Source organism: Perognathus longimembris, chromosome 12 (genome assembly GCF_023159225.1).
Source record: "Perognathus longimembris pacificus isolate PPM17 chromosome 12, ASM2315922v1, whole genome shotgun sequence".
Classification (NCBI taxonomy): Eukaryota; Metazoa; Chordata; class Mammalia; order Rodentia; family Heteromyidae; genus Perognathus; species Perognathus longimembris.
The window spans coordinates 39,927,800-39,952,571 of record NC_063172.1 but is presented as its reverse complement, the minus strand read 5'-3'; the positions used below and the strand labels follow the sequence as shown (position 1 = coordinate 39,952,571).

General features: G+C 36.4%; 1 protein-coding gene across 1 annotated transcript in view; it reads right to left on the bottom strand.

The window, feature by feature from the left end:
- Positions 1-1,080: 1,080 nt before the first annotated feature.
- Ca1 (carbonic anhydrase 1) overlaps positions 1,081-24,772 on the bottom strand; it is a 41,997-nt gene continuing 18,305 nt past the window's right edge. Inside the window, exons 2-8 of the mRNA XM_048358852.1 lie at positions 10,461-10,515; positions 9,881-10,075; positions 8,229-8,347; positions 4,523-4,618; positions 3,639-3,701; positions 2,432-2,587; positions 1,081-1,507 (exon numbers count right to left, since the gene is read on the bottom strand). Of these exons, the coding sequence (XP_048214809.1) occupies positions 1,391-1,507; positions 2,432-2,587; positions 3,639-3,701; positions 4,523-4,618; positions 8,229-8,347; positions 9,881-10,075; positions 10,461-10,491 (777 nt within the window). The 5' untranslated portion in view covers positions 10,492-10,515 and the 3' untranslated portion in view covers positions 1,081-1,390. The remainder of the gene's footprint in view (positions 1,508-2,431; positions 2,588-3,638; positions 3,702-4,522; positions 4,619-8,228; positions 8,348-9,880; positions 10,076-10,460; positions 10,516-24,772) is intronic.

Here is a 24,772-nt window from a genome sequence, read left to right as displayed (position 1 = left end):
TTCAGATCCCTCTTTTCTTAGCTTGAAGGATGCCCTTTGAGAACTGTAGAATTGAAATCTAATCACTATGACTCATGCAGGCTGAAGGTGGCAGGAAAGGTATAAACATTACAAACTTGCTTAATGGTTAGCAAGTATAAATACTGGGATTACCTAGGCCAAGAAAGTACCTGGCATTGCAAATTGCTTATGGGAGCAAAGCTAATGTTTTACATTAGTACATTACATGTTAATAAAGGGAATTTATATAAATTTTGATCCCCAAATCCAATATTTAATAAAAAGTCTGTTGGTGTGGTTATGAGGTTCCAAACAAACACAGCCTCTCCTGAATGGAGCCTCTGATCAAGGAAGAGCATGCTGAGTCTTTCCACCTTTGATTATATAAACATTAGAGGTTTTGATCGGTTGTGTGACATGAGACAGGAATATTGCAGTGGACTTTGGTCCCTCATGTGATTCTTTTGGATGAGACAAAAGGTAATCCAAGAATAACTGTACAAACAATTTGCACAACTGTGCATGTAGACATAACTTCAGAAAGAACTGGCTTCAAGTTAAGTGCACAGCTGACTAAAGGACTGCATGATATTTCTCTAGGAGTCTAAGATCAATTGGCCTCTTTGCACTGTTATAAGCCAGTCACTGTATTTTCTTGCTAATTTTGAAGTCCCACTGCTTCTTGCAAACTAACCAGTTATAGCAGTGAGAGGGAAAGCACAGGCCTTCCTAATGTGGGGAGAAAAAGTGGTAGCGATACCAAGAAGAATCAGTCTACTCTATAAAAGGTGTAATTGTATCACAATGAACATAAACGTTATCAGTGTTGAGTCAACATAATAATATTAAATACAGATCATATCATCTTTCTCATCTTCTCATCAACTCATCTTATGATCATATCATGTTACTCTTGTCTTCAAGAGTAAGCAAATGAATTCTGAATATTTTATCTTAAATTGCCCTTTGGTGATCATATTTGATACAAAATACTATTGCATGTAAGGTATGTAAGATTTTTAAAAACATAAATGGAGTAGATACCTAACAAGTTTTTTTTAGAATGAATAACACACAAGATGAAAGATGTACAAGTTTTATTAGTTCAATGAAAATGAGAAAGAATAGGTGATACAAATCACCATTTCCATCATAAGCTATTCCACAAAACAAAGCTGAATTTAAGCATAAATGCATTCAAGTTTATAAATTATTGAGTTAAGCATCAAGCACTAAAATCAATATTTTTTTAATGTTCTATAGATTAACTTGCAGGCCTCCTGTCTCATTAGTACTGACTTATATTTCTTTCTTTGCAATGATCATGTTACTGGGTTGGGTGAGGAGCTGATCTGTGTGCTCTTGAGGGAGGAAGCACCCCTGGCACCCATCAGAATGAGGCTGTCACAATCCTGCCCTTCAGAGGCTGGGGCGGCCGGTTGTTGCGCAGCATGGGGACAGTGGGCTCACCTTCCCCACTGGAAAGAAGACTGCGGAACTGTGCCAGCTGGAAGCAAGAAATGTAGAGAGAATCACAAGCTATTCAAGTCACATAAAATACTTTCCTTCCAGGGAATTAATATCCAACATACAGAAAACTGAGTTGAGGACTATCCTGCTTTCACCATTAGGTAGGAAGGAAATTCCAAGTCCTTCACATTCCTCTGAACTCATCGTTTTTGCTTACATTATGGATGACTGGTTAGGCAGCCAAATTTCTCACTTGTGAACTTGGATACTTGGCGAAAGAACCTTGCCAGTTTGGTGCCTCACTCTCCATGCAGTTGTACCTAATTCACAGATTGGTGGCAAAATGAAATAAGCACATGCATGGAAAGTACCTCTAATGCTGGCTAGCAGTAGGTGCCTAAAAAATGCCAGTTAGCAACAGGCCTTAGTGTTCGTCCTGTGTGTTTGCCATGAAAAATGGCTGACAGAGTATGTAAGATAGAGTGTGTAAGGCTTAAGAATAGGTTGTTGATCAATAACACTATAAACACTAATTAATAAGACCTTTCGTTGGGTATTTAAAAACTGAAACTAAAAAAGAAACTTTTTTTGTCAATTATTAACGTATACCAACTGAGAGCTAAAATTTCTCAGCATTTTAGTGGAATGTGCAGGGACAGTTTTTCTTTAGTTTCTGAGATTGAGAACTAGGCTTTACTATGTGGGCCACACACTGTGCTCTTGTTCCTGAGGATAGGCTTAAAAAAGTAGAATTGTGGATTTTTGAGATTTCATGTCTTTAATTTTCTTCATACAGCCATAAATATTATTATAAGTATTTCATAAGTTTTATCATATATTTTTGATTCTCTGGAAAAACCTAGTTAATGTAACAGTATCTATCCCCTATTGATATTGTCATCTGACATGCTGCTCCAATGTGTGTTCTCAGTCCCCATTCATTCACCTTCCATACTCTTACCTGTTCTGAGCTAACACTGATGCTGTCCTTACAGATGAACCAGAGTACACTTTCATGGAGAGGAGGGTGAGTCAGAGAGCCTTCATAGGTCCAGTAATCCAGGGATGAAGGAAGGAGAGTAGAGGGGTCAAAATTGGTGAATGGGGCTCGTTTGCCCTGTGGGAAAAGTATACACATTATTATATCAAAATACATGAGATCTACGCTATTATTTTTTATGCCTAGAGATTTTAGCTAATAAAAGTAATATATTACTTCATGTCTACGTATTTGTGGATACATAAACAACTGAACTAATATAAAAAATTAGAAAATGTCCTAAACCACCAGGAAGTTTCTTCATTAGGTTAACAATTTCTTTAGGTATATCCTATTTTTATATTTCTAATAGTAATTTGTGTATGGGCCTCTTTTCCTTTAGCAAAATTGCCAGGAAATATACCTTTTCTGGTAAAGAAATTGAATCCAACCATATTTTCATTTATTGAAAAGTTTTACTTCTTACACATTTATCAATTTCTTTACTATTTTACTATTTTCTGCCTTTATCTTCACTGATTATTTCCTTCTATTTTCTTTTCATATTTGTAAAAGACTCTTTCTTACAGGTTTTTAAATATTCAGTCTCATTTTATAATATACTCAATTAAAATCTAACCTGCACTAGAATTGCCATAAAACAAATTTATTTTACAGAAGAATGTGGAGTCCTCCATACATGGAAATAACAAATCTCTGACAAATGGTTTAACTACTTGTAGTTGAAACCATGACGCTAAGGTTTGTTTTCTATTTCAGAAAGTCCATCTGTATTTTGAATTTAGTTAGGTATCATTACTAGCCAATAGTATAGATTAATGGTATGTCAGAATATTCCTTACTTTAAAATTTTATACTTATAAAAATATAGATATCTTTCTACATGAAGTGAAAAATATTCATGGTTTGGTACATATTTCCAAGCAAGTCTGAATGACTAAGTACCTGTTCTTCTGTGGACCTGCAATCAGTAAACAATATGAAAATGATACATAACAGGTCCCTGGTTCTTAGTTTCTGACTCCAGCAATATCTTAGAAATACTTTACTGTCACATGGGTGGCTTTTAAATCAGCCTTCCTGCTACCCATTTCAAATATGTAACTAAATGATTTGAATATGTTTGTGGATTACTGTTCTCAGAATTACAGTTACTTAGTTTATTTACCTTGGTTTTAATTGTACTTAGGGCATCAAGTATTTTCTGCAGCTTTGGATTGGCCTGACCAACCTGGAGATTAAAAACAAAGTGTGAAATAAAGATTTTCATCAACAGAGCACTGACTACTCAGCTAGCTTTTATTTTTTTTCAAATAGCAAAAATAACTAAAGAGAGGTAAGTTATTTTCTCTCTGATTTAGAAGAGGAAGCTTCCTTAAAAGTATGTCTTTATGGATCTCTGTATTCTGTAAATTATAAAATATAACCACAGATTAAGTGACAAATAAAAAGCTTGGCATACATTTAATTTGGAGCAAGGTATATAAGACCACAAAATAAAAATCAGGAAATTCAGCAAAACCATGATCTAAAAATCAAATCTTTTAGTTTTGGTCTGTAGTAACAGACCAAAAGGAGTTACAATTTTCACTTTTTTTTTTGCATATTCAAAATGGTCAATAAAAGTTTACTTAAATGATAAAAATTACTTACCCAATCATATCCAATTTAATAATAACTTTCTTATAGAACTTGCCAGTAACTCTTTAATAGAAGATTTATACACCATCTACTTAATTTAAGAATCAGTTGAAAGCTATGAAGGAGTATTTTTTTCCCTGATGAGACATTAAATTAAATTCCTCAGTCTATGAGGCAAGGCTCAGAGAACAAGGAATTTGGAAGCATGTAGAAATTCCATTTTCCCCATGACACCTTCTCAGACTTAATTTCTCTGAGGGAAAAGAAGAGATATAAGGCCCCAGCATATGAAAGAACTTTTATGTGTAGTTAGACTTAAGTAAAAGGGGAATTTACCCTTTCCCTCTGTATCCTGAGACTTAATTGGGAAGAAACATCATCATCAGAGCTGTGTAACCCGCCATAACTCACCTTCATTAAAACACCAACAATCGCCAGCCCATCAGGCTTAGAGGAAGCTTCAATACAGCTGGAGTACTTGGCAGAATTCCAGTGAACTAAGTGAAGCTATGGATGATAATACAGGGACTCATTTATGCAAGGGTAGAAGATACCAAAAGTACTTTATAAAGGTAATTTGAGAGTTAGTATGTCAACATTTGGGAATATATTTTGGTTTGGACAAAATGGACATGAGCCCTTATCCAGAGTATAGGAAGGACTGGATTCCATTGTTTCAAAGGTTGTGCTAAACAAAATAAGACTGGAACACCCAGAACAATAAGTGAAACTTTCTTTCTTACAATATCACCATTGAATATTACTCCCTTTGACAAAATCTCTCTTTCATATGGAAAGATCAGGAAATCTGACTGGCTTTAGGACAAAAATGGAAGCCATTTCCTTTCACATAAAGTAATTCATATTCATTTTACAAGAAAGAGTTTGTGGACTGCCTGGGAATCTTGAACTAAGACAGAATTTCTTGGACACATGAGTGTCTTTTCAAGCACCTCTCAAAATGACATCTGTGGTCTAAATTCTTGGCAGAACTTGGGGTCTACTTAGCCAAGAATGTATCAAGAGGATGATGCCCTGTTAGTATCTATGTAGATGTCTCAAACTTAACATGGCCAAAGTATAACTCTTAATTTCTCATGCCAAACCTGCTTCATTTTCAGTTCTTACACTGTTCAATAAAAACTTTTCTATAACTACCAATATCCATATTTGATAGATCACATTTGCCCAATTGCTCAGAGCTTGAGGTTTTGCTAAACCATTGATTTTATTTTTGGAATTTTCTGTCACATAATCTTGAATAGCAGAACTTTTTTCTCTTATCAACTATAAGTTCTGACAGCAAGTTCCAATACAGCATACTGAAAGTGTTCAATAACTAATTGTTTAATAAAAAGATGAATTCTAAATTCTTTTTAAAAATATTCTAAAGAGAGATTACAGTTCTAAGTGAAATGTCATCACATTGTATTTTTCTTCTCTTGTATCAGTCTAGATTCTGTGCCTGCTCTTTTTTTTTAAAGTTTTTATTATAAAACTGATGTACAGAGAGGTTACAGTTTCATACGTTAGGCATTGGATACATTTCTTGTACTGTTTGTTACCTTGTCCCTCATACCCCCCTCCCCCTCCCCCTTTCCCCCCCTTGAGGTGTTCAGTTCGCTTACACCATACAGTTTTGCAAGTATTGCTTTTGTTGTTGTTTCTCTTAATTTACCCTTTGTCTCTCAATTTTGGTATTCCCTCTCAATTTCCTAATTCTAATACCAGTATACACTGTTTCCAATATACTCAGATAAGATTACAGAGATAGTGTAGCTACAATCCAAGAAGGTGATACAAGAACATCATCAACAGTATAAACTACAGATACACATGGGATGTTGAAAGTAGTTACAACTGTGATATAACAATCATTTCCATAAAATGGAGTTCATTTCACTTAGCATCATCTTATGTGATCATAAGGGTATTGCTATTGGGCTCTTGTGATCCTCTGCTGTGGCTTGCCTAATCCTGTACTAATTATTCCCAATAAGGGAGACCATAGAGTCCATGTTTCTTTGGGTCTGGCTCACTTCACTTATAATTTTTCCCAAGTCCTTCCATTTCCTTACAAATGGGGCAATGTCATTCTTTCTGCTAGAGGCATAAAATTCCATTGTATATATGTACCACATTTTCCTGATCCATTCGTCTACGGAGGGGCATCTGGGTTGGTTCCAGATTCTAGCTATGACAAATTGCGCTGCAATGAACATTGTTGTGCTGGTGGCTTTACTGTGATTTTGTTTGCGGTTTTTTGGATAAATACCCAAAAGTGGGGTTGCTGGGTCATAGGGGAGTTCTACATTTAGCCTTCTGAGGAATCTCCATACTGCTTGCCAGAGTGGCTGAACCAGTTTACATTCCCACCAACAATGAAGTAGGGTTCCCTTTTGGCCACATCCCCTCCAACAACTGTTATTGTTAGTTTTCTTGATATATGACATTCTTACTGGGGTGAGATGGAATCTCAATGTTGTTTTGATTTGCATTTCTTTTATGTCTGTGCCTGCTCTTAACTGATAATTTTACAGCTATTTTCCAATGGTATTTTGTGAATATTCATACCACTATTTACTATTGTTTATTAAATCACAATCGTTTATAAATATATTGCCCTGAATAAGGAATCCTTGCTTGTGTCTTATCTGAAGAATTGATAGTAACATTACCAAGCACTTATAATATAAAAGATGTCCTAAGTGGGCTTTTTATGGGTTTACTTATGTCATTCTCTCAATAATTGTGTGAAATAGGTATTATTATTATTATCTGACCATATAGATTAGATAATAGAAACATAGTGTTCTACCCAAAGTTGTACCACTAGCAAGTTGGCACAACTTTGATTCAAGTCCCAGGAGTTGGCTGAGGAGCTAGCCATCTCTAGAACCTTATATGTAATCTCATTTAAGTTTATTGAATTAAATTGCATATTAAACTCGGTGTCTAAGTATTGCTTATCACTAATGTAAATTATTTTTATTTTTAAAATTTACTTCAGAGAATAGCTTACTTTAAGTTTTTGGATACTACTAAGTATCATTCCAAAAACAATATTAATGTAGACTTCCAGCTTAGTTGATTTTAGTTCACTAGAATTAAACAATGAACAGATTGCTACAGTACTGAAAGTCATCATTTAATACTTACTATATAACATAAAATAAGTTATATTTAAATAAAGTCTCTTAATACTGCGTCAGAATGTAATACATATATTTTATAACCTAGCAATATCTCTTGTGGACAATTTAAACTACATAATTATTTCCATTGGCACATAATATACACATATGATATATTGAGTATAGCATTTTAGAGAAACAAAAACCCTATTGAATAAAATCAGAAGACATTATAATTACTGACCAATAGAGACGAGTCATGCTGTTGAAATTCTAAACAGACATTTTCAAAATGAAGTGGAATTAACTCGTCTGACTCAATAAAAATGACTATAATAAGTTGGTAAGTGGAAAAAGTAAATTTCAAACCTAGATATATTATAAAATTCATTTTACCAAAGTAAAACTAAAAAGGTAACCCATACTACATTTGTAATATATATTTAAGCAGATAAAAAATAAAGATTCTGTCCTTTACTTCCAGATTTCCTATGGAATTTGATGCATGTGTGGGTAACTTTTCCGCAGAAATGCAGGTGTAACCATTGATAATTAAGTCTGAGCTTTTGGTTTCAGGCTTACTCAAGTTTTTCTAGCTGGCCACATCTGAGCTATATGTTTATGTCAAAAGAGAATAGTGGTGTTTCCGTTGGGGGGTGAGATATTTAAGGGAAAGCAGATCAAGCCCATTAAGTTAACATCGTGTCAAGGCAGCATGTTTTGATGCATTTTCAGGGAAATGTTAAACTCAGGATGTAGCTCTAGCTTTAGTTGTCTCTTCCCATATTAAAAAAAAAATTCCCTCTCCTGGCTAACATTTTTGTCTGTGTGTTTGGGTTAAACTGACCCTGGGAGTCCTTACAGAAACCAGAATTCTTCTTTTGGGTCATTATGATGGTAACTTTGGGTCATTATGATAGTAACTGAGCTGCTTCTGGGAGTAGTGTTGGTATGTCTATCTGTCACTTAATGATTCACATTACCTCTGCAGAATATTTGACTCCATCCACTGTGTGCTCAGAACCATAGTCATTCGTGCTGCCCCAGTGGAAATGGAACTGGATGAGCCTGTAACTTTCAGACAGTGGACCTCCTTTCAGCACTGGAAGAAAAGGGAACTGCTGTTCGTCTTCACTCACAAACTCCAGCTTATCTTTGCATTTAATATAAACCAGCACTATTGTGCTAAGTAGACATGAAAACAAACACCAGTGCCAAAGTTTTTGTCTTGGCTTTCTCATTCTTCATCCATGAAAATGGTATTTGTGTGTAGGATGCATCGTAGAGAAGTCTATGAGTGACACACAACCTGAGTTATTTCTTCCAAGAAAGCACATTGCCTAGTGGATTAATTATGTGAATACAGGCTTTCTGTACATCTCCTTCCATATGACATTTATTTAGTCTTCCAACAGTGTGGGTAATGAGCAACAAGGTCAATAGTAGCTTATTTTGGATAAAAAAATTACTCATCATATATTTTTACATGCAAGACATAGCAGTATATCTGAACAATTTTATTGAGAATTCCTTGCCAGGGACCAAAAGACCCACTGCTTGTGAGGAAAGGTCACTTAAAAATGTATACTTGAGTTGTGCAGTGGTGGTGCATGTCTATAAGCCTAGAAACTCAGAAGGCTGAAATCTGGAGAGGATTACAGTTGGAAGCCAACCAGGGCAGAAAAGTTGTCAGGCTCCATCTCTGAAATAACCAGTCAGGGCTGGAGAAGTAGTGCATGTGATAGAATGTCAGACTAGCAAGAACCAGACTCTGAGTTCAAATCCTAGTCCCCCTCCACTTTTTTTTCCTGCAATTAACCAACAGAAAGCCAGAAGTGCAGGTGTGACTCAAGTGGTAGAGTGCTACCCTTGAGAAAAAAAGCCAAGTGAGAGCATGAGGCCTTGTGTTTAAACCCCAGTATGGTAACACCGCTCCCTTCCCTGCCGCCCTCCTTTGCAAAAGAGCTTACATTGAATGACCTGTTATTTTAGAGTCTGTCCAATCATATGTGTATTTACAAACACTTGACATGAGATTTCATCTATTATTTAAAAAAAGAGAAAACTCTGAGATGACCAAAATTTGGCTAAAACAAGTTGGGCAAACAAGTTTAGCCTTTTATATCAGTCGACTGTTGCCTAGAATTGTTATATAACAAAATATTCAGTAAATGTTTATGGAAAGCTATGTATCAGGCTGTTTAGCAGATTCTAGTATATGAGAAGAATTCAGTCAACCCATTTTTTGTTTCCCACTATGCTCATTCACCTGATTAGAACATATTTGCTTTTTTCTGTTTTAGTATTTGTAACAATTTGCTCAACAGAGCTTTGTGAAGAAGCACTCGGAGTGAGAGAAAGAGAGAGATAGAAAGAATTAAGTGTGAAGATGGTGAAATGACCAGATGAGATGGGGACATGAGGAAAGAGAAGAGATGAAGGAAGACACAGATAGGAATTTCCAAAACCATTACTACAATTTAGGCAATTTCTTAGAAGCCTAAAATGCCTTCCAGATTACAACAATGGTTGTCACATACAGAAAGCATAGCTACTGGTATTTCTTAAGCACTGTTTTTTTGGTTTTCCTGGTAGATTCTGAGAAAAAACAAAACAGAATAGTCTCTGGGCTCACCTGACTGGGTATTCTCCTCAAAAATTACATGGAAGGAATGTCCCACATTGATGATATCTTTGGCGTTGGCTGGATTGTAGGAGACACTGAGAGGTTTCAGAGAAGTGTCATGCTTGACTTCACTGGTTTTGATATCAATAGGCGATTGTTTATTTCCATTGGCAATGGGATATGTCTTGCTCCATTGCTCGGGACCTACCAGGACAAACATGCATCCAATTAAAACTTTATAGGATAATTTATTTAGATGTCTTAAATGGCATTCTGTTTAGCATAGTGAAAACTCTCTAGAGACTTTTTCAACATAACAGTATTTGTCAACACTAGATATATAAATATATATCCATAGACTAGTTTACTTATGAACAAGAGATTTCTAATACATATCAAATAAATTTTGTAGGTACTCTTACCCTAACGATCATCTGCTAATATAATTACACAGATACTGTCATTACTCATAACTGGCAAGCCAAACCATTAGCCTCTGCCTATTCACTTATGTTACATGCTTAATAAATCTTTTATTAAAAAAGCATTAAGTTACTACTTTGTTCTATAGGAAGTGAGGTACTCTTACCATTTTTGGCATCATATCCCCAGTCTGCCATGATCTTCTTGTTAATTTTCTTTTCCTGAAAGCAAAAATAATACCTGGAATAACTGCCTACAATGGTGTATGCAGGATATACCTTAACCTAGCACTTGGGGTTTTTATAGGAACTTCTCTGTCTTTAATAGGTCACTGTTTCATCATCTCTGCTTATCAGGAAGCATGCATTATCTAAATAAAAGGTGCTATAAAATGTCCACAGGGTTGGATCACCTGAAATTACTTTATTTCACTATATTATGCAAGCTAAATATCATTTATTGAATGGAATCCTGTTTTTTTAAATGTCAATAGGCAATATGGCTGAATACTCTTGCCTCCAATTCTTGGGACTTCCGAAATTAAAAAACATTTTATGCACAACCTTATTAGGCACTTAAGTGGTACTAGTGATTGATAACTTAGTAAGAATGTTAATTTGCATATTTACAGGCTGATCTGAGATAGTGTAATATTAATTTAGAATCAGGTAATAGAATTAGTAATTGTTCATATACATTATTCATAAGGAGTACATTTTATACACATAGAGGTTTTTAAGATTTACACTTTGTATTTTTGACAATAGAGTAATTCATCATTAACTAGAGTAACCTTGCTGTAGGATAGATATCTTCAATTTATTCTTTCTATCTAAATGTAATTATGTATACTTTCAATCAGTCTTTTCAACTTTAAACACCCATATTAATCAACATATTTGAGAAAATCCAACCTCTCCATTACATTATTATAGGATGAGTAATCATATGAATGTTTTAATAGTTATATGGGATGGTTATTCATTTAAAATTTTAGGTACCAAATGACTTTGACTCTGAACTATCATGACTCCTTATTTTATTATGTACCCAAGGTGTAATGGAGTAATCCCACAAGGAGAACATTAAATAGAGAGAGGATGTAAAATTCAATAGGCACCCTATAGTTTAATCCCAGCACTACTCTCATTTACCTTTACTCTTCATTTTTGGCTGACAAACTGCCTCTCACAGATTACTATCTATGCCCAAACCAAGATAAATGTGCATTCATTCCACTTTCACCTACACACTTCTCCAAGTGTACTCTTTCAAGGATGAAATACTTAAATTACTTTCATACTGAACTAGATATTCAATCTGCTCCTCTGTTCCTCTACTCAGTTTATATCCTAAACCACCTAATACATATACAGATCTGGAAGAAATCTTGTTTTCCATAACAGGCAATTCTAAATCAACCCAAGTAAAGATATGATTCTGTATTCACAACATAGCTAAGAGTGAGGTAAGAGTTACCTCATCTCATTTTTTATTTTTTGTGTTAGTCTGACCTTAGAACACTGTCCCTGAGCCCTTTTGCTCAAGGATAGCACCTTACCACTTGAGCCACATTTCCACCTCCAGTTTTTTGGTAGTTAATTGGAAATAAGAGTCTCATGGACTTTCTTGCCTGGGCTGGCTTTGAACCATGATCCTCAGATCTAAACCTCTTGAGTAGCTAGGATTGCAGGCATGAGCCACTAGAGCTTAGTACCACATCTCCTTTGAAAAAAGGTAACAATTGAAGCTTAGAACATTCAAGAAGCAAAACAAGAAGCTGAATTCATTTCCAGTCATCTTTAAATATCAGGACTGCATCTTTTCTATTATATCACACTATCATCTCTATTTTCATTATCTATATTAGTTTAAAATTAGTTAATAACATATTAGATTTTATTTATTGAGTAATTTCAGTTTTAGTTTAAGACATTTTTTATTGCCTTTAAAACTGTATGTTTACCACTTTAAAAGGTATTTAAGGGCAATGGTGAACCTCTTCTGAACAACTGGTACACACACACACACACACACACACACACACACACACACACACACAAAGAATGATGGAAATGTAAAGCAGGTCCTGTCCTAGCTATGCTAACCAGTGGAAGGAGACAGTGTGAGCAGAGTGAAGGATGGTGACTATTGTTAAAATATTTTAGGTACATGAGTGAAAATGGAACAATGAAGCTTGCTGAGATTATTTTTGGAAGGGGTTGAGAGGAGGATGGTTGGTGGAGGGGGGCATACTGTCTGCTTATATGGAATATCAAATTAAAATCTTTAAAAAATAATTACTTATTTATTGTCAAAATGATGTACAGAGGGGTTACAGTTTCATACATTAGGCAATGGGTACATTTCTTGTACTATTTGTTACCTCCTCCCTCACTGCCCCCTCCCCCTCCCCCTTTCCCTCTCCTCCCATGAGTTGTTTAGTTGGTTTACACCAAACGGTTTTGCAAGTATTGCTTTTGGAGTCATTTGTCTTTTTATCCTTTGTCTCTCGATTTTGATATTCTCTTTCACTTCCCTAGTGCTAATACCGTATATACAGTATACAGGTTACTCAGATGAGATACAGTGATAGCAGGGGGACAACCACAGGCAGGGGATACAAGAGGATCATCAACAATAGAAGCTACAGTTTCACATGGCATGTTGAAAATAATTACAACAGTGATATAACACTCATTTCCATAACATGGAATTCATTTCACTTAGCATCATGTTCTCTGTTTATAAGGACATAGCTATTGGGCTCTTGTGATCCTCTGCTGTGACTAGCCTAAACCTGTGCTAATTATTCCCTATGAGGGAAACCATAAAGTCCATTTTTCTTTGGGTCCGTCGCACTTCACTTAGTATAATTTTTTCCAAGTTCTTCCATTTCCTTATGAATGGGGCAATGTCATTGTTTCTAATAGAGGCATAAAATTACATTGTGTAGATGTACCACATTTTCCTGATCCATTTGTCTACTGAGAGGCATCTGGATTGGTTCCATATTTTAGCAATGACAAACTGTGCTATGATGAACATTGTTGTGCCGGTGGCTTTAGTATGTTCTTGTTTGTAGTCTTTTGGGTAGATGACCAAAAGTGGGGCTGCTGGGTCATAGGGGAGTTCTGTATTTAGCCTTCCGAGGAATCTCCATAGAGCTTGCCAGAGTGGCTGAACCAGTTTACATTCCTACCAACAATGAAGTAGGGTTCCCTTTTGGCCACATCCCCTCCAACATTTGTTATTGTTAGTTTTCTTGATAATGGACATTCTTACTGGGGTGAGGTGGAATCTCAATGTTGTTTTGATTTGCATTTCTTTTATGGCCAGTGATGTAGAGCACTTTTTCATATGTCTCATGGCCATTCTCATTTCCTCATCAGAAAAGTCTCTTTTTAAGTCTTTAGCCCACTTGTTGAGGAGGCTGTTGGTCCTTTGCAGTTTTGTTTTGGAGGAATTTAATTGTTTTAGTTCTCCATATATTTGAGATATGAGGCCTTTGTCCATTGTATGTCCGGTAAAGATCTTTTCCCAATCTGTGGGCTTTCTGTTTATCTTGCAAGCTATATCCTTTGCCCTGCAGAAGCTCTGCAGTTTGATGCACTCCCGTTTGTCCAACTGTTTTTTGGTTTTTTGCAATTCTAGGCCTTTATTAAAGAAGTTTTGTCCTGTGCCGAGGAGCCCAAGTGTTTCTCCTACTCTTTCTTGTAGTATTTTCAGGGTATCTGTTTCCATTTTGAGGTCTTTGATCCATTTGGAATTGATTTTGGTGCAGGGTTAAATAAGGATCTAGTTTTAGTTTGTTGCAGGTGTTGAACCAGTTTTGACAGCACCATTTGTTAAAGAGGCTGTCTTTCTTCCACTCTATTTTTTTAGCTCCTTTATCAAAGATTAAGTAGGGATAGTTCTGCAGGTTCATATCTGGGTCTTCAGTTCTGTTCCATTGCTCTTCAGGCCTGTTCCTGTGCCAATACCAAGCTGTTTGTATTACTATAGCTTTGTAATACAGCTTTTAGTTTGGTATTGTAATTTCTCCAGCACTGTTCTTTCTGCTTAGGATTGTTTTTGCTATTTGTGATCTTTTATTGTTCCATATAAATTTATGGATTGCTTCCTCTATTTCTTATAAAATGGTGTTGGGATATTAACGGGCATTGCAATGAATTTGTAGATAGCCACTGGCAATATTGCCATTTTGACAATATTAATCCTCCCAATCCAGGAGCATGGGAGCATGGGAGAAATATTGGTGTGAGTTCTGTTTTGAAGGCCTTGTAGAATTCTGCTGTGAATCATCTGGACCTGGGCTTTTCTTGGATGGGAGACCTCTTATTGCAGTTTCTATTTCAATGCTGGATATGGGTCTGTTTAGAAGGTTTAAATCTTCATGGTTGAGTTTGGGGATATCAATTTTTTCTAGAAAATCGTCCATTTCTCCCAGGTTCTTGAATTTGTTGGTGTGAAGATTTGCAAAATAGTCCCTATTGTGTTCTGAATTTTGGTTGTTTCTGTGGTGATGTTACCTGTTTTGTCTCTGATCTTGTTTATTTGGTTGTGCTGCCTTTGTTTGTTGATGAGATTTGCTAGGGGTCTGTCTATCTTGTTAATTTTTTCAAAGAACCAACACTTCGTTTTGTTGATTTCTTGAAGTTTTTTTTCCACTGTAAGTCACTTAATTCTGATTTCTGATTCTTATTTCTGATTTTTAATTATTTGCTTCCATCTATTGGCTTGGGGTTTGGATTGTTATTCTCTTTTGAGGAGCTTAAGGTGCTTCTTTAAATTGTTGAATTGCTGTTTCTCCAGTTTTTTGATGTAGCCACTCAGAGATATAAATTTTCCTCTGAGTGCTGCCTTTGCTGTGTCCCAAAGGAGCTGATATTTTGTGTGCTCATTTTGGTTTATTTCCATAAACATTTGAATTTCTGTTCTAATTTCTTCAATGACCCACTAATGGTTCAGCAATGTGTTGTTTAGTCTCCATGAATTGTAGGATTTTCTGCGGTGGTTGTTTGAGTTGAGCTCTAATTTTATTCCATTGTGATTTGAGAGAATGCAGGGAATGATTTTGATACTTCTGTATTTGTACAGATTTTCTTTGTGCCCTAAGATGTGATCTATTTTGGAGAATGTTCCATGTGCTGCTGAAAAGAATGTGTATTCTGGTGTTGCTGGATGGAATATTCTGTAGGTGTCATTTAAATCTAGTTGGTCTATGCAGTTGTTTAGTTCTGAGGTTTCTTTTCTCAGTTTTTGGCATGTTGATCTGTCCAGAGGTGATAGTGGAGTGTTAGTTACCAGCCATCAATGTGTTTGGATCTATGAGTGTTTTTAGTTAGTGGTAGTGAAGATGATAGAGTAAAATGAATGGGGATAATGATTTTAGTTTAGCTTCAGTGAAGTGGAAAGGTGGAGAAAAGTAGAATCTGTAGAAAGAACAAGGTTAAAATGATAGAGAATCACAAGAGCCCAATAGCTATACCCTTATAATCACATAAGATGATGCTAAGTGAAATGAACTCCATGTTATGGAAACGATTGTTATATCACAGTTGTAACTACTTTCAACATCCCATGTGTATCTGTAGCTTCTATTATTGATGATGTTCTTGTATCACCTTCCTGTGGTTGTACCTACACTATTTCTCTAATCTTATCTGAGTATATTGGAAACCATGTATACTGGTATTAGAACTAGGAAATTGAAAGGGAATACCAAAATTGAGAGACACAGGGTAAAAAAAGAAAAACAACTAAAAAAAATAATAGAGAATGGAGAGTCAACAGAAAAGAGTAAAGGTGCTAGTCAAAGGAAAGTAATTTTAAATAAAGAAAATGTGAAAAGAGAAACAAAGAAAAAATACAGGAAAACAAACACACTGAACAACAAAAAATATATTACCAAAAAAATCCCAATGAAACAAACAAATAAAAAACAGGAAACAAAAAAAAGTGACAACTCAAAAATGAAAAATAAAAAGTAAAATGCTTTAAAAAAATGTTTGGGTGGGCTCTTTCCAGTTTCTGGTTCCTTGCAATGGTCTATAGTCTATTTTCCTGCTGCCTGGCTGGTTTGATTTGCTTTCCACTTGCAGGGGGTGGATCTGTTTTGACCCTCCTCCCCTGTTAGTAAAATCCTGAGGCTCTGTGGTTTGCACAACTTGCAGGTAGGACTTGGGTGTCCTCTGTAGTTGGGGGACGTGAGCAGACTGGGGAACTGTGGCTTTTCTCATCTGCTGTGGGGCCGAGGCCTTTAACGCCTGGCTAAGAATAGGCTGCGGACTCAGCAGGGCCGGATGCCTCTGGCCTGGTTTACCTGGCTGAGGGCAGCTTGCCATGGGGGAGGTTCCTCCCTCCTGGGTGGGGTGGCATTCTCCTGGGGGGAGCTGGCTGTGGAATTCAGCATCATTTGCTGGTGGGAGTTCAGCATCCTCTGTAAAGGGGCCGTTTATCTGTCTCAGGAACTGTTTACCCTCCAGTTTGATTGTTCATTGCCGCAGGTAGCTGCTTGCTGCTTTCAGCTTGATTTTAGAATTTCTGGCTGCTGGAGAGTCGGCAGCCACAGGGTTGGCTGGGCTGGGTGGGACAGGGCGGGGAGGGGCACCTCTGGCTGAGTTTACCTGAGTCTGTGAGTCCTTGGGCCAGGGACTAGCTTCCTGCATGGGCAGTGGGATGTTCTCCTGGGCAGAGCTGGCTCTCACCAGTCAGTCACTCTTGCCCTTTTCAAAGATGGCCCCTTTGTCCTCACTTTCCCCTGGTCCACTTTAGTTCCAGTCTGCTCTGACCGGGTCTATGCCAGAGTCAAAGAAGGTGCTTCGCTCTGGTCATGGGAGACGGGCTACCTTCCAGATGTTGCTCTGTGGGTGCAAGTGAGAATGTCTGTCATGGGGTACTCAAGCTTTCTCTGAGATTTCGGCCTGTCTGTGCTCTGCCTGTAATCTGTGTCTGTCTGCCGCCATCTGGAGGATTTCTTCCTGGTTGCTGCTGTGTGCTTCAGGTGTGTGGAGTGCCAGGCACTGTGCTGGCACCAGCACTGGCGTGGTGGCGGGATACCGCCCGGAGCTCAAATTCTGTGTTTTCAGGCCAGCAAAGCCAATTTTTCCTTTCTGGCCAGAATCTCTGTACTGTTATAACTTACTTGAGCTGTCTTTCTAGGAGCAAAAGTTTCTCTGGAGTGGTAAAACTGGGATGTCAGAGGGAGCTTAGCTAGGGCTCTGCTGCTCCTCTGCCATCTTCCCAGAAGTCTACAAATTGAAATCTTATATAACTAATTAATGCTAATGAAACACAGGGTAAAAATATTTAGGAGCGTTTACACATTTCTTATTTTAATTTTTTCTTGTTCTTTAGGTGAATATTTTCCTCTAATTCATACATTTAATATTACAGAATTAAGCCATAAACATAGAAGTAAATAAATGATAGTAAATTTCAAATTTTATTTAAAGCAATTGTTTGGTAGAGAGAGGAATAAAATATATGAAGTGTGCCATGCCTACTTATGGTAGAGATCTGCTAAATATGGTTGGAAAGTACATTACCTCAGTAGGTCCTCATTCAAATGCCAGTTGCTAGTCTACAGTGCTTAGAGTATCACAGGACAATCCACTTATCTGGAATTCAGATTTTATCAGCCAGCTTTCTGCTTGTCTTACAAACTAATGGAGATAATTAATGAAAAGATTCTTGTCCAAGATCAAGTTGCCACTGATGAGGCAGCAAAGCATAGTGGGAGTATGTGGCAGAGCAAACCAGAAGGGCCAGAAGCAACGCCAGACTGAAGACCATCAGGATCTTAAAATCTCCTTCAAGAATTCTCCCAGTAACCTCAGGACTCCTCAGAAGGTTCTAGCTTCTAAAGATTTCCAGCACCTCACCACAAGGCTATCCTGAGTACATGGATCTTGGAGGGGGGGAGGGAAGGAGGGGGACATTGGGCATTCAAATAAAGGCAAAATTTTCCTATGATAAGGAAACATACATTGTAATCATTGTATTGTTTTTATATCAAAGTCAGCATTAATTCATATCGATTCTTAAATTCCATGCCCTTTTGGAAATGATGTTATTTGGTGGGGCAAAATAAGCCGTATTTGGGGCCATAGAAAATGATGACACTGATGTGATCATTTCTATACCAAGATAAGGAGGAATTTTAATCAATCACTTTAAATAGCAGAATGATTTTTCTTGATTTTTACCTCTACCACTTCCTTTGTTTGTCTTTCTCTTCACATAACTAAGATGAGCCACCAGGTTTATTTTTTCCAGTGTGTATCTTTGTCTCATCCATACCAAGCTTTTTCCTGTTTTAGGGCCTTTGTTCTGAATGTCCTACTGTCTGGAGTACCCATGTCTTTGCACAGGCTCACATTTTACCTGCTTAGCCATGACCTTCTGACTTCCAAACCCAGCGCATCCTCCTCTTTACTATCACTTCATTCTATCATTCTGTTTTATTCCTCTCCTGATATTTGCTGCATTCTTAAATGATTTTGTCTGCATTCTGAGATTACGATATTTACTTTAAAATTTCAGATTTTGAAATACTTTAGATTATATGTCCTCACATTAGTCATAGTTAACTGATAATATATAACTATCACAAGTTTAAAATGAAATCTAATGTCCAAAATGCTTCTACACTCATATTATTTGAAGAAGGTATATACAACCCATGTTTTATTAATTTTCTGGTTTAATGTCTCTAACTTTCTCTCACATAGTACTCTGTGATTACAGGGCCCTCATTGCATTTTCACCACTGTACTTCCTTCATTTGTGGCAAGCCTGGAAAACAATGGTGCTCAATAAAATGACTATACTGAAAATTACTAAGTGATCCCTTTTTTTTTTTAACCTCAACTAGTTTGTCTTTATAAAGACCTAGAAGAACACAATGCTTAGCAGGAAAGATGTCTAGTCAAATTCACTGTGCTAAACTCAGGGGTGTGAGACACTCTGATGAGCTTTGCTGGAGGTAAACTCATGATTTTATTTGGCTTAAGGAGAAAGAACCTTTCCCCTCACAGTTCTATTAATGGGAGGCTGCAGTAACCAACTGTGTCTGTCACTCATGGCCAGGAGAGTGAGAACCTTGGTTCTTGTAAGTGTCAGAATTTAAGACACTTTATCAATGTCTAAATTGAACTCTTCAAGGATGATTTGAAGTTTTGACATATGTACTTTTAAGCCCATAAGTTAAAAAATTTAACAGTGTGTTTTAAGAAAGCCTTTAACTTTATGATTTCTTTTAATCTTGGCACATTTGACTTTTAAGGGCAGTTTTCAAATTTGTTCCTAAATAGTCTTTTAATCAAGAAATCTGTACATATTAAGCAACTGAGTAGATATAAATGTATATATAAAAGTAGAGGACTACTTTAATCCATACGATAGAGGCATTTGTGGGGTCTTAAAATCTTTCAGTCTTGAAAGATTTATGTTTTGAAGATATTTAGATGACTGATGTGTTTATGGAAATTATCTTTGGGAAAGTGTACTAGATACTCTGAGAATATAGTTCCATGAACTTTTAAGTAGTAGTTAGGAATCTCTTTTACTGTATGAGTTGTCTCCTTGGAGGTTTACTGTAGGGTCCCCATCTTTATCTTTAAAGCTGAGAAATCTTATTTGCATCTCATCTTCTGGAACTTCTGTAGTTGGGGAATTGATGCCAACACCAACACAAACCATGACATTAGTCAACAATGTTTTTCACTTAAGAAAAATAGCATAAACCATAAAATAGTAAACAAATTGAAATAATTCTCAAGAAAAAAATTTGATGTTTAACTTTAAGGTAAAATCGATGATTACTCAAAACAAAATCATTCCAGTGATTGCATGTGGCCCAGAATTCAAACAGTTGCATAATAGGTATCTATGTGTCACAGGTTAAATAAAATCCTTCATGTAACTATGAAAGGAGATAAATTCTCTAGTGTAAATATCAAGGGAGGTGAAGGTTAGTTATATCAGTGATTTTCTCATAGTATTTTTTATGTACCTCTTTTGACTGCCTGTCTGGAATTATCTTAGGATTTAAGAGAAACTTCTGCTGACTCCCCCAATAAGTTTGATATCTCCAAAGCACTTCTACTAAACACCGGGTTTTAAAAATAAATTTGTAATTGAATATACTCTTTCTCAAACCAGTATTCATTATTACTTTTAAATTATTTTAAGTAGTTGTACAAGGGTGATGCAGTTTATGAATACAATGTATTTTCATCAATGTCACCCCATTCATCATTCTCCTCCATCTCTCACAATCCACTGTTCCCCTCCATTTTTCTTAATTTTGTAAATTATACATTGAATTTTATGACTGTGTTTAGACTCCTTCCTCTCTTCATCGTTCTACCCCCTATTCTTAACCTCATTCCCTGGTTCCCAATACCAAATTCCTGATATTTATTTTGTTGGACTGTAAGTTATCCTTCTTAAGGAATTATACCGTTTGAGTTCTCCCTTGTAGCTACCATATTTCTATTAACAGACTTCTGTGTGTTTGGATATAACACCAAGGTACATATTTATAGATTAATTCTAACTTCTACATAAGAGAGAAAACATGCATTCTTTGTCTCCCTGGGCTGGACTTACTTCTCTTAACATGATTTTTTTTTTCCCCAGGTCATTTTATTTCCTTGAAAATGATACAATATCATTCTCAATTACTATTCTTGATCTCACTAATTTTATGAATACACAATTATTCTAAAATTCCTTATGGTAAATAATGAACCTGTTGTTCATTTTGCTGCAACTTCCAGTACCCATCTCTGAAGTTGCTGGGTCTTGTTAGGATAACATTAAGCACTCCTATGAAATATTAGATTATGTGAACCAATACATTATCATATTGAAATACTGTTTATGTATAATACCAACACAAAATCTCTGTGAATTCTAGGAATGTATATTTTTGGCAAATATTCCAAGTGTATACTTAAAAAAAAACTTTGGATAATTTGGAATATCTGCCGGGCATATTTTTTTCTTTAAGAAATATATTGATTTAATATTTATGCCAACAGTCACTTCAGAAAATATTGAGTGTTTTACAAAATCGCTTAAGTTTCTTAAATCCTTAATTTTTTACTAGTATCTAACTCCAGGTGAAATAATTCTTCTTCTAGATTCATTTTTTGCAATACCCTTTTGCCAGAGAGTGAGCATACTAAGTTCAGATGATATTTTGTTCTATAAGGGCTTTTAAATTAAATGCTCATCTCAGACCCATAATTAAGACAGACATAATGACTAAGTGCAACCATGTAGTAAAATACCCATTTGTGTATACAGAACATTGTCACTTTAGTTTACTGTCTCCTGATCTTTCTAGTAAATCTAGCAAAAGAAGTGGCAGATAAGCAATTTGAACCAGTGGCATTCAGAGTGCCTTACTAGGATGACAGAATACACATAAGTATGCAGTAGAGATTTACTTTATTAATCTTAAAAGTATCAGTGAGGTATATAATGGGTTGAAGTAATGTCTACAATATTCTCATTTGATCTTTGTGACATTCTTTTGCTTCACAGCTGCTTTCAGGTGTGAGCACTGGCTACAAAAATTATCTGTCTTTGAGTTTTAAAGCTTCTTTTTTTGTGTGAGCCTAAATTAGCAAGTTAGTATAAAGGTGTATGTTTGTGTGTATTTAAGTATTAGAGTTAAAGGCACATAACAGATGCACAATAAGACATAACTTTCCGGACTGGGAATATGGCCTAGTGGTAGTGTGCTTGCCTCACATACATGAAGCCTTGGGTTTGATTCCTCAGTACCACATATATAGAAAAGGCCAGTGGTGCTGTGGCTCAAAGGGTAGAGTGTTAGCCTTGAACAAAAAGATGCCAGGGACAGTGCTCAGGCCCTGAGTTCAAGCCACAGGACTGGCAAAAGAGGAAAGAAAAGAGAGAAAGAAAAAGAAAGAAAGAAAGAAAGAAAGAAAGAAAGAAAGAAAGAAAGAAAGAAAGAAAGAAAGGAAGGAAGGAAGGAAGGAAGGAAGGAAGGAAGGAAGGAAGGAAGGAAGGAAGGAAGGAAGGAAGGAAGGAAGGAAAGGAAGGAAGGAAGGAAGGAAGGAAGGAAGGAAGGAAGGAAGGAAGGAAGGAAGGAAGGAAGGAAGGAAGGAAGAGCTTTCCTTTTCCCCACCTGGGTATAATCCATGTAATACAAAACTACGGCAGAATGTTTGAGCAGGATCAGAGTGTTAACAACAATGAGAACAGAGGAGAACGGAGCTATGCAAGCGCCTCCATCACTGATTGTTGAAGCATGTTGACTAATGAGCTGTGAAGCTATGAGCTTTCTCTGAAAGCAGTACATAAAAAATAAATCGAATAAGTGCTCTTCAAGAAAGAAATAATTTCTTTTATACAGGCCTGTAGAATGAAGGCTTTCACTGATTGTAATTTTACTTACTTGATCTTATTTGTAAATTTTAAGAAGTCTGTGAGCTGGGTGGAACAAATATCAGTATCTTTAGTTCAAAATGAAGAAGGAAGAAGGAAGCTTTCAGAACTCAAAAACTAGGATCCTTGTCCAAAGTTGGAAATCAGAATTAGAACAACAAATCTTTAAACTTTGTGTCAGGAATTTGTCCCCCTGTAACAGATCATTGCCGAAGTCAAACCAGTAACAGCTTCTATTCCCTTACTTCTTAATTAAAACCATAAAAGAATTCATTCATTGGAAGATACACTGTATCAAGAGACATTAAATGTTACACAACATGAACCAAAAACTTCCTACATAGAACCTGCTTTTTTGTCACAGTATTGATGGCGAGATAAAGGTCATCCTCTCTTTTAAGTGAATGCATTCTGTAGGGGTTCACATCTCCATGGCAAACCTATGTGGGGTCTAGGGCCCACCTTAGGCTTCTCTGCTGAGCATGCCCATCTTCAGTGCCCATCTTTTCTATGCTTTCTTTTGTGTGTACAGAGAAACCAAGGGATACATGATTTAATTTTTTTTTTTTTGGGCCAGTCCTGGGGCTTGGACTCAGGGCCTTAGCACTGTCCCTGGCTTCTTTTTGCTCAAGGCTAGCACTCTACCACTTGAGCCACAGTGCCACTTCTGGCCATTTTCTGTATATGTGGTGCTGGGGAACTGAACCCAGGGCTTTGTGTATATAAGGCAAACACTCTTGCCACTAGGCCATATTCTCAGCCCCTGATTTAAACTTTTTGATCCCATGTATCTATCTGGTGATTGCATATTTTTACATTTCCAAAAAATTTACTTTATTCTAGTCCTTGAATAAATGATCAAAATACAGGACAGAATTAGAATAGGTTCTCCTCCCTTCTATTGCTCAGGCAGGAAGAAAAATCCCAGCATATGTATGTATGTATGTAACCAACCGTATCTGTATCTATATCTATATCTATATAGTTATTTATACCTATATTTGAGTTCCTACAGTAAAATTTCAGATATCCCTCTATTCTCTTAGTTAAGAGCAAAGTAGAAAGTTTAAATGAACATGCCTATTTAACTTATCTTCCTAATGTAAAAAATTACCTGTTAAAGATTACTTCTTAAGTAAAAGGGGAATTTAGTCATATGCTAACTTTCCTTTTTTTCCATTTCCCCTTTATTCTCCAAATGGTTTCAAGCAAAGAATTATCTAAATATTTAAGTTGATCTCTAGGATATGTTGAGGAATAAGCAAGTGAGGAATTTTAATGTCTTTTAAAAATCTCTTAAATAGTGTGACTTTTCTTTCACCAATAATTACCATAGAAAGGGAACACAGGGTTTTCTCCTGTGGTTTGTTAGAGAATCAAAATTTTGATGAGGCCACATGGGCAATAGTTTTCAACTTTTGCTTAAAGACACTGGGTTTCAAAACTCCAGGGTTATAAGTGAAAACAAAATTAAAAAGGATCATTATTGCAACTCCTCACATGGGTTTATTGGGCCTATGGGGGACTTCCTTAATATGCAATAGTGGGATATTGCAGTAATCATCCTAATTCCTTTAAGATGGTGCCTTTAACTGGTTGGTAAAGTTCCATCTAACCTTTGTGCAACTGCCTGAGGATTACAAAACCAGGGAATGACATATTGGCAGGCACCTTTGTTTTCCATCATCACTCAAGAGGCAGCCGGAACCTGTCTGGTGAGAAAGAACTCCAGGAAAAACACCTCCCAGGTTCATAGCAAAAATGCTTTGAAAATGGAAACCCATGGAGTCCAAAAGACTGCTAAGAAACAGCTCTCCTGCTAGAATGAAACTTGGAGTGTGAAATTCTTAGAGGAAATAGGGCTGATTTTATGCAATGGTTTGATCTGGGCTTGAAGGTGGATTTTTGGCAAAGTTCTTGGTGCCTCTTGTTGATAATTCCTAGTGGTGCTAGCTAGTCAAGTTCACATCTGACATTTTTACAATGTGTTCTTTTATTGCTACTGTAGAAGGTTCCAAGAGTTCTCATAAGTTCTTCAGTAAAGCTGGA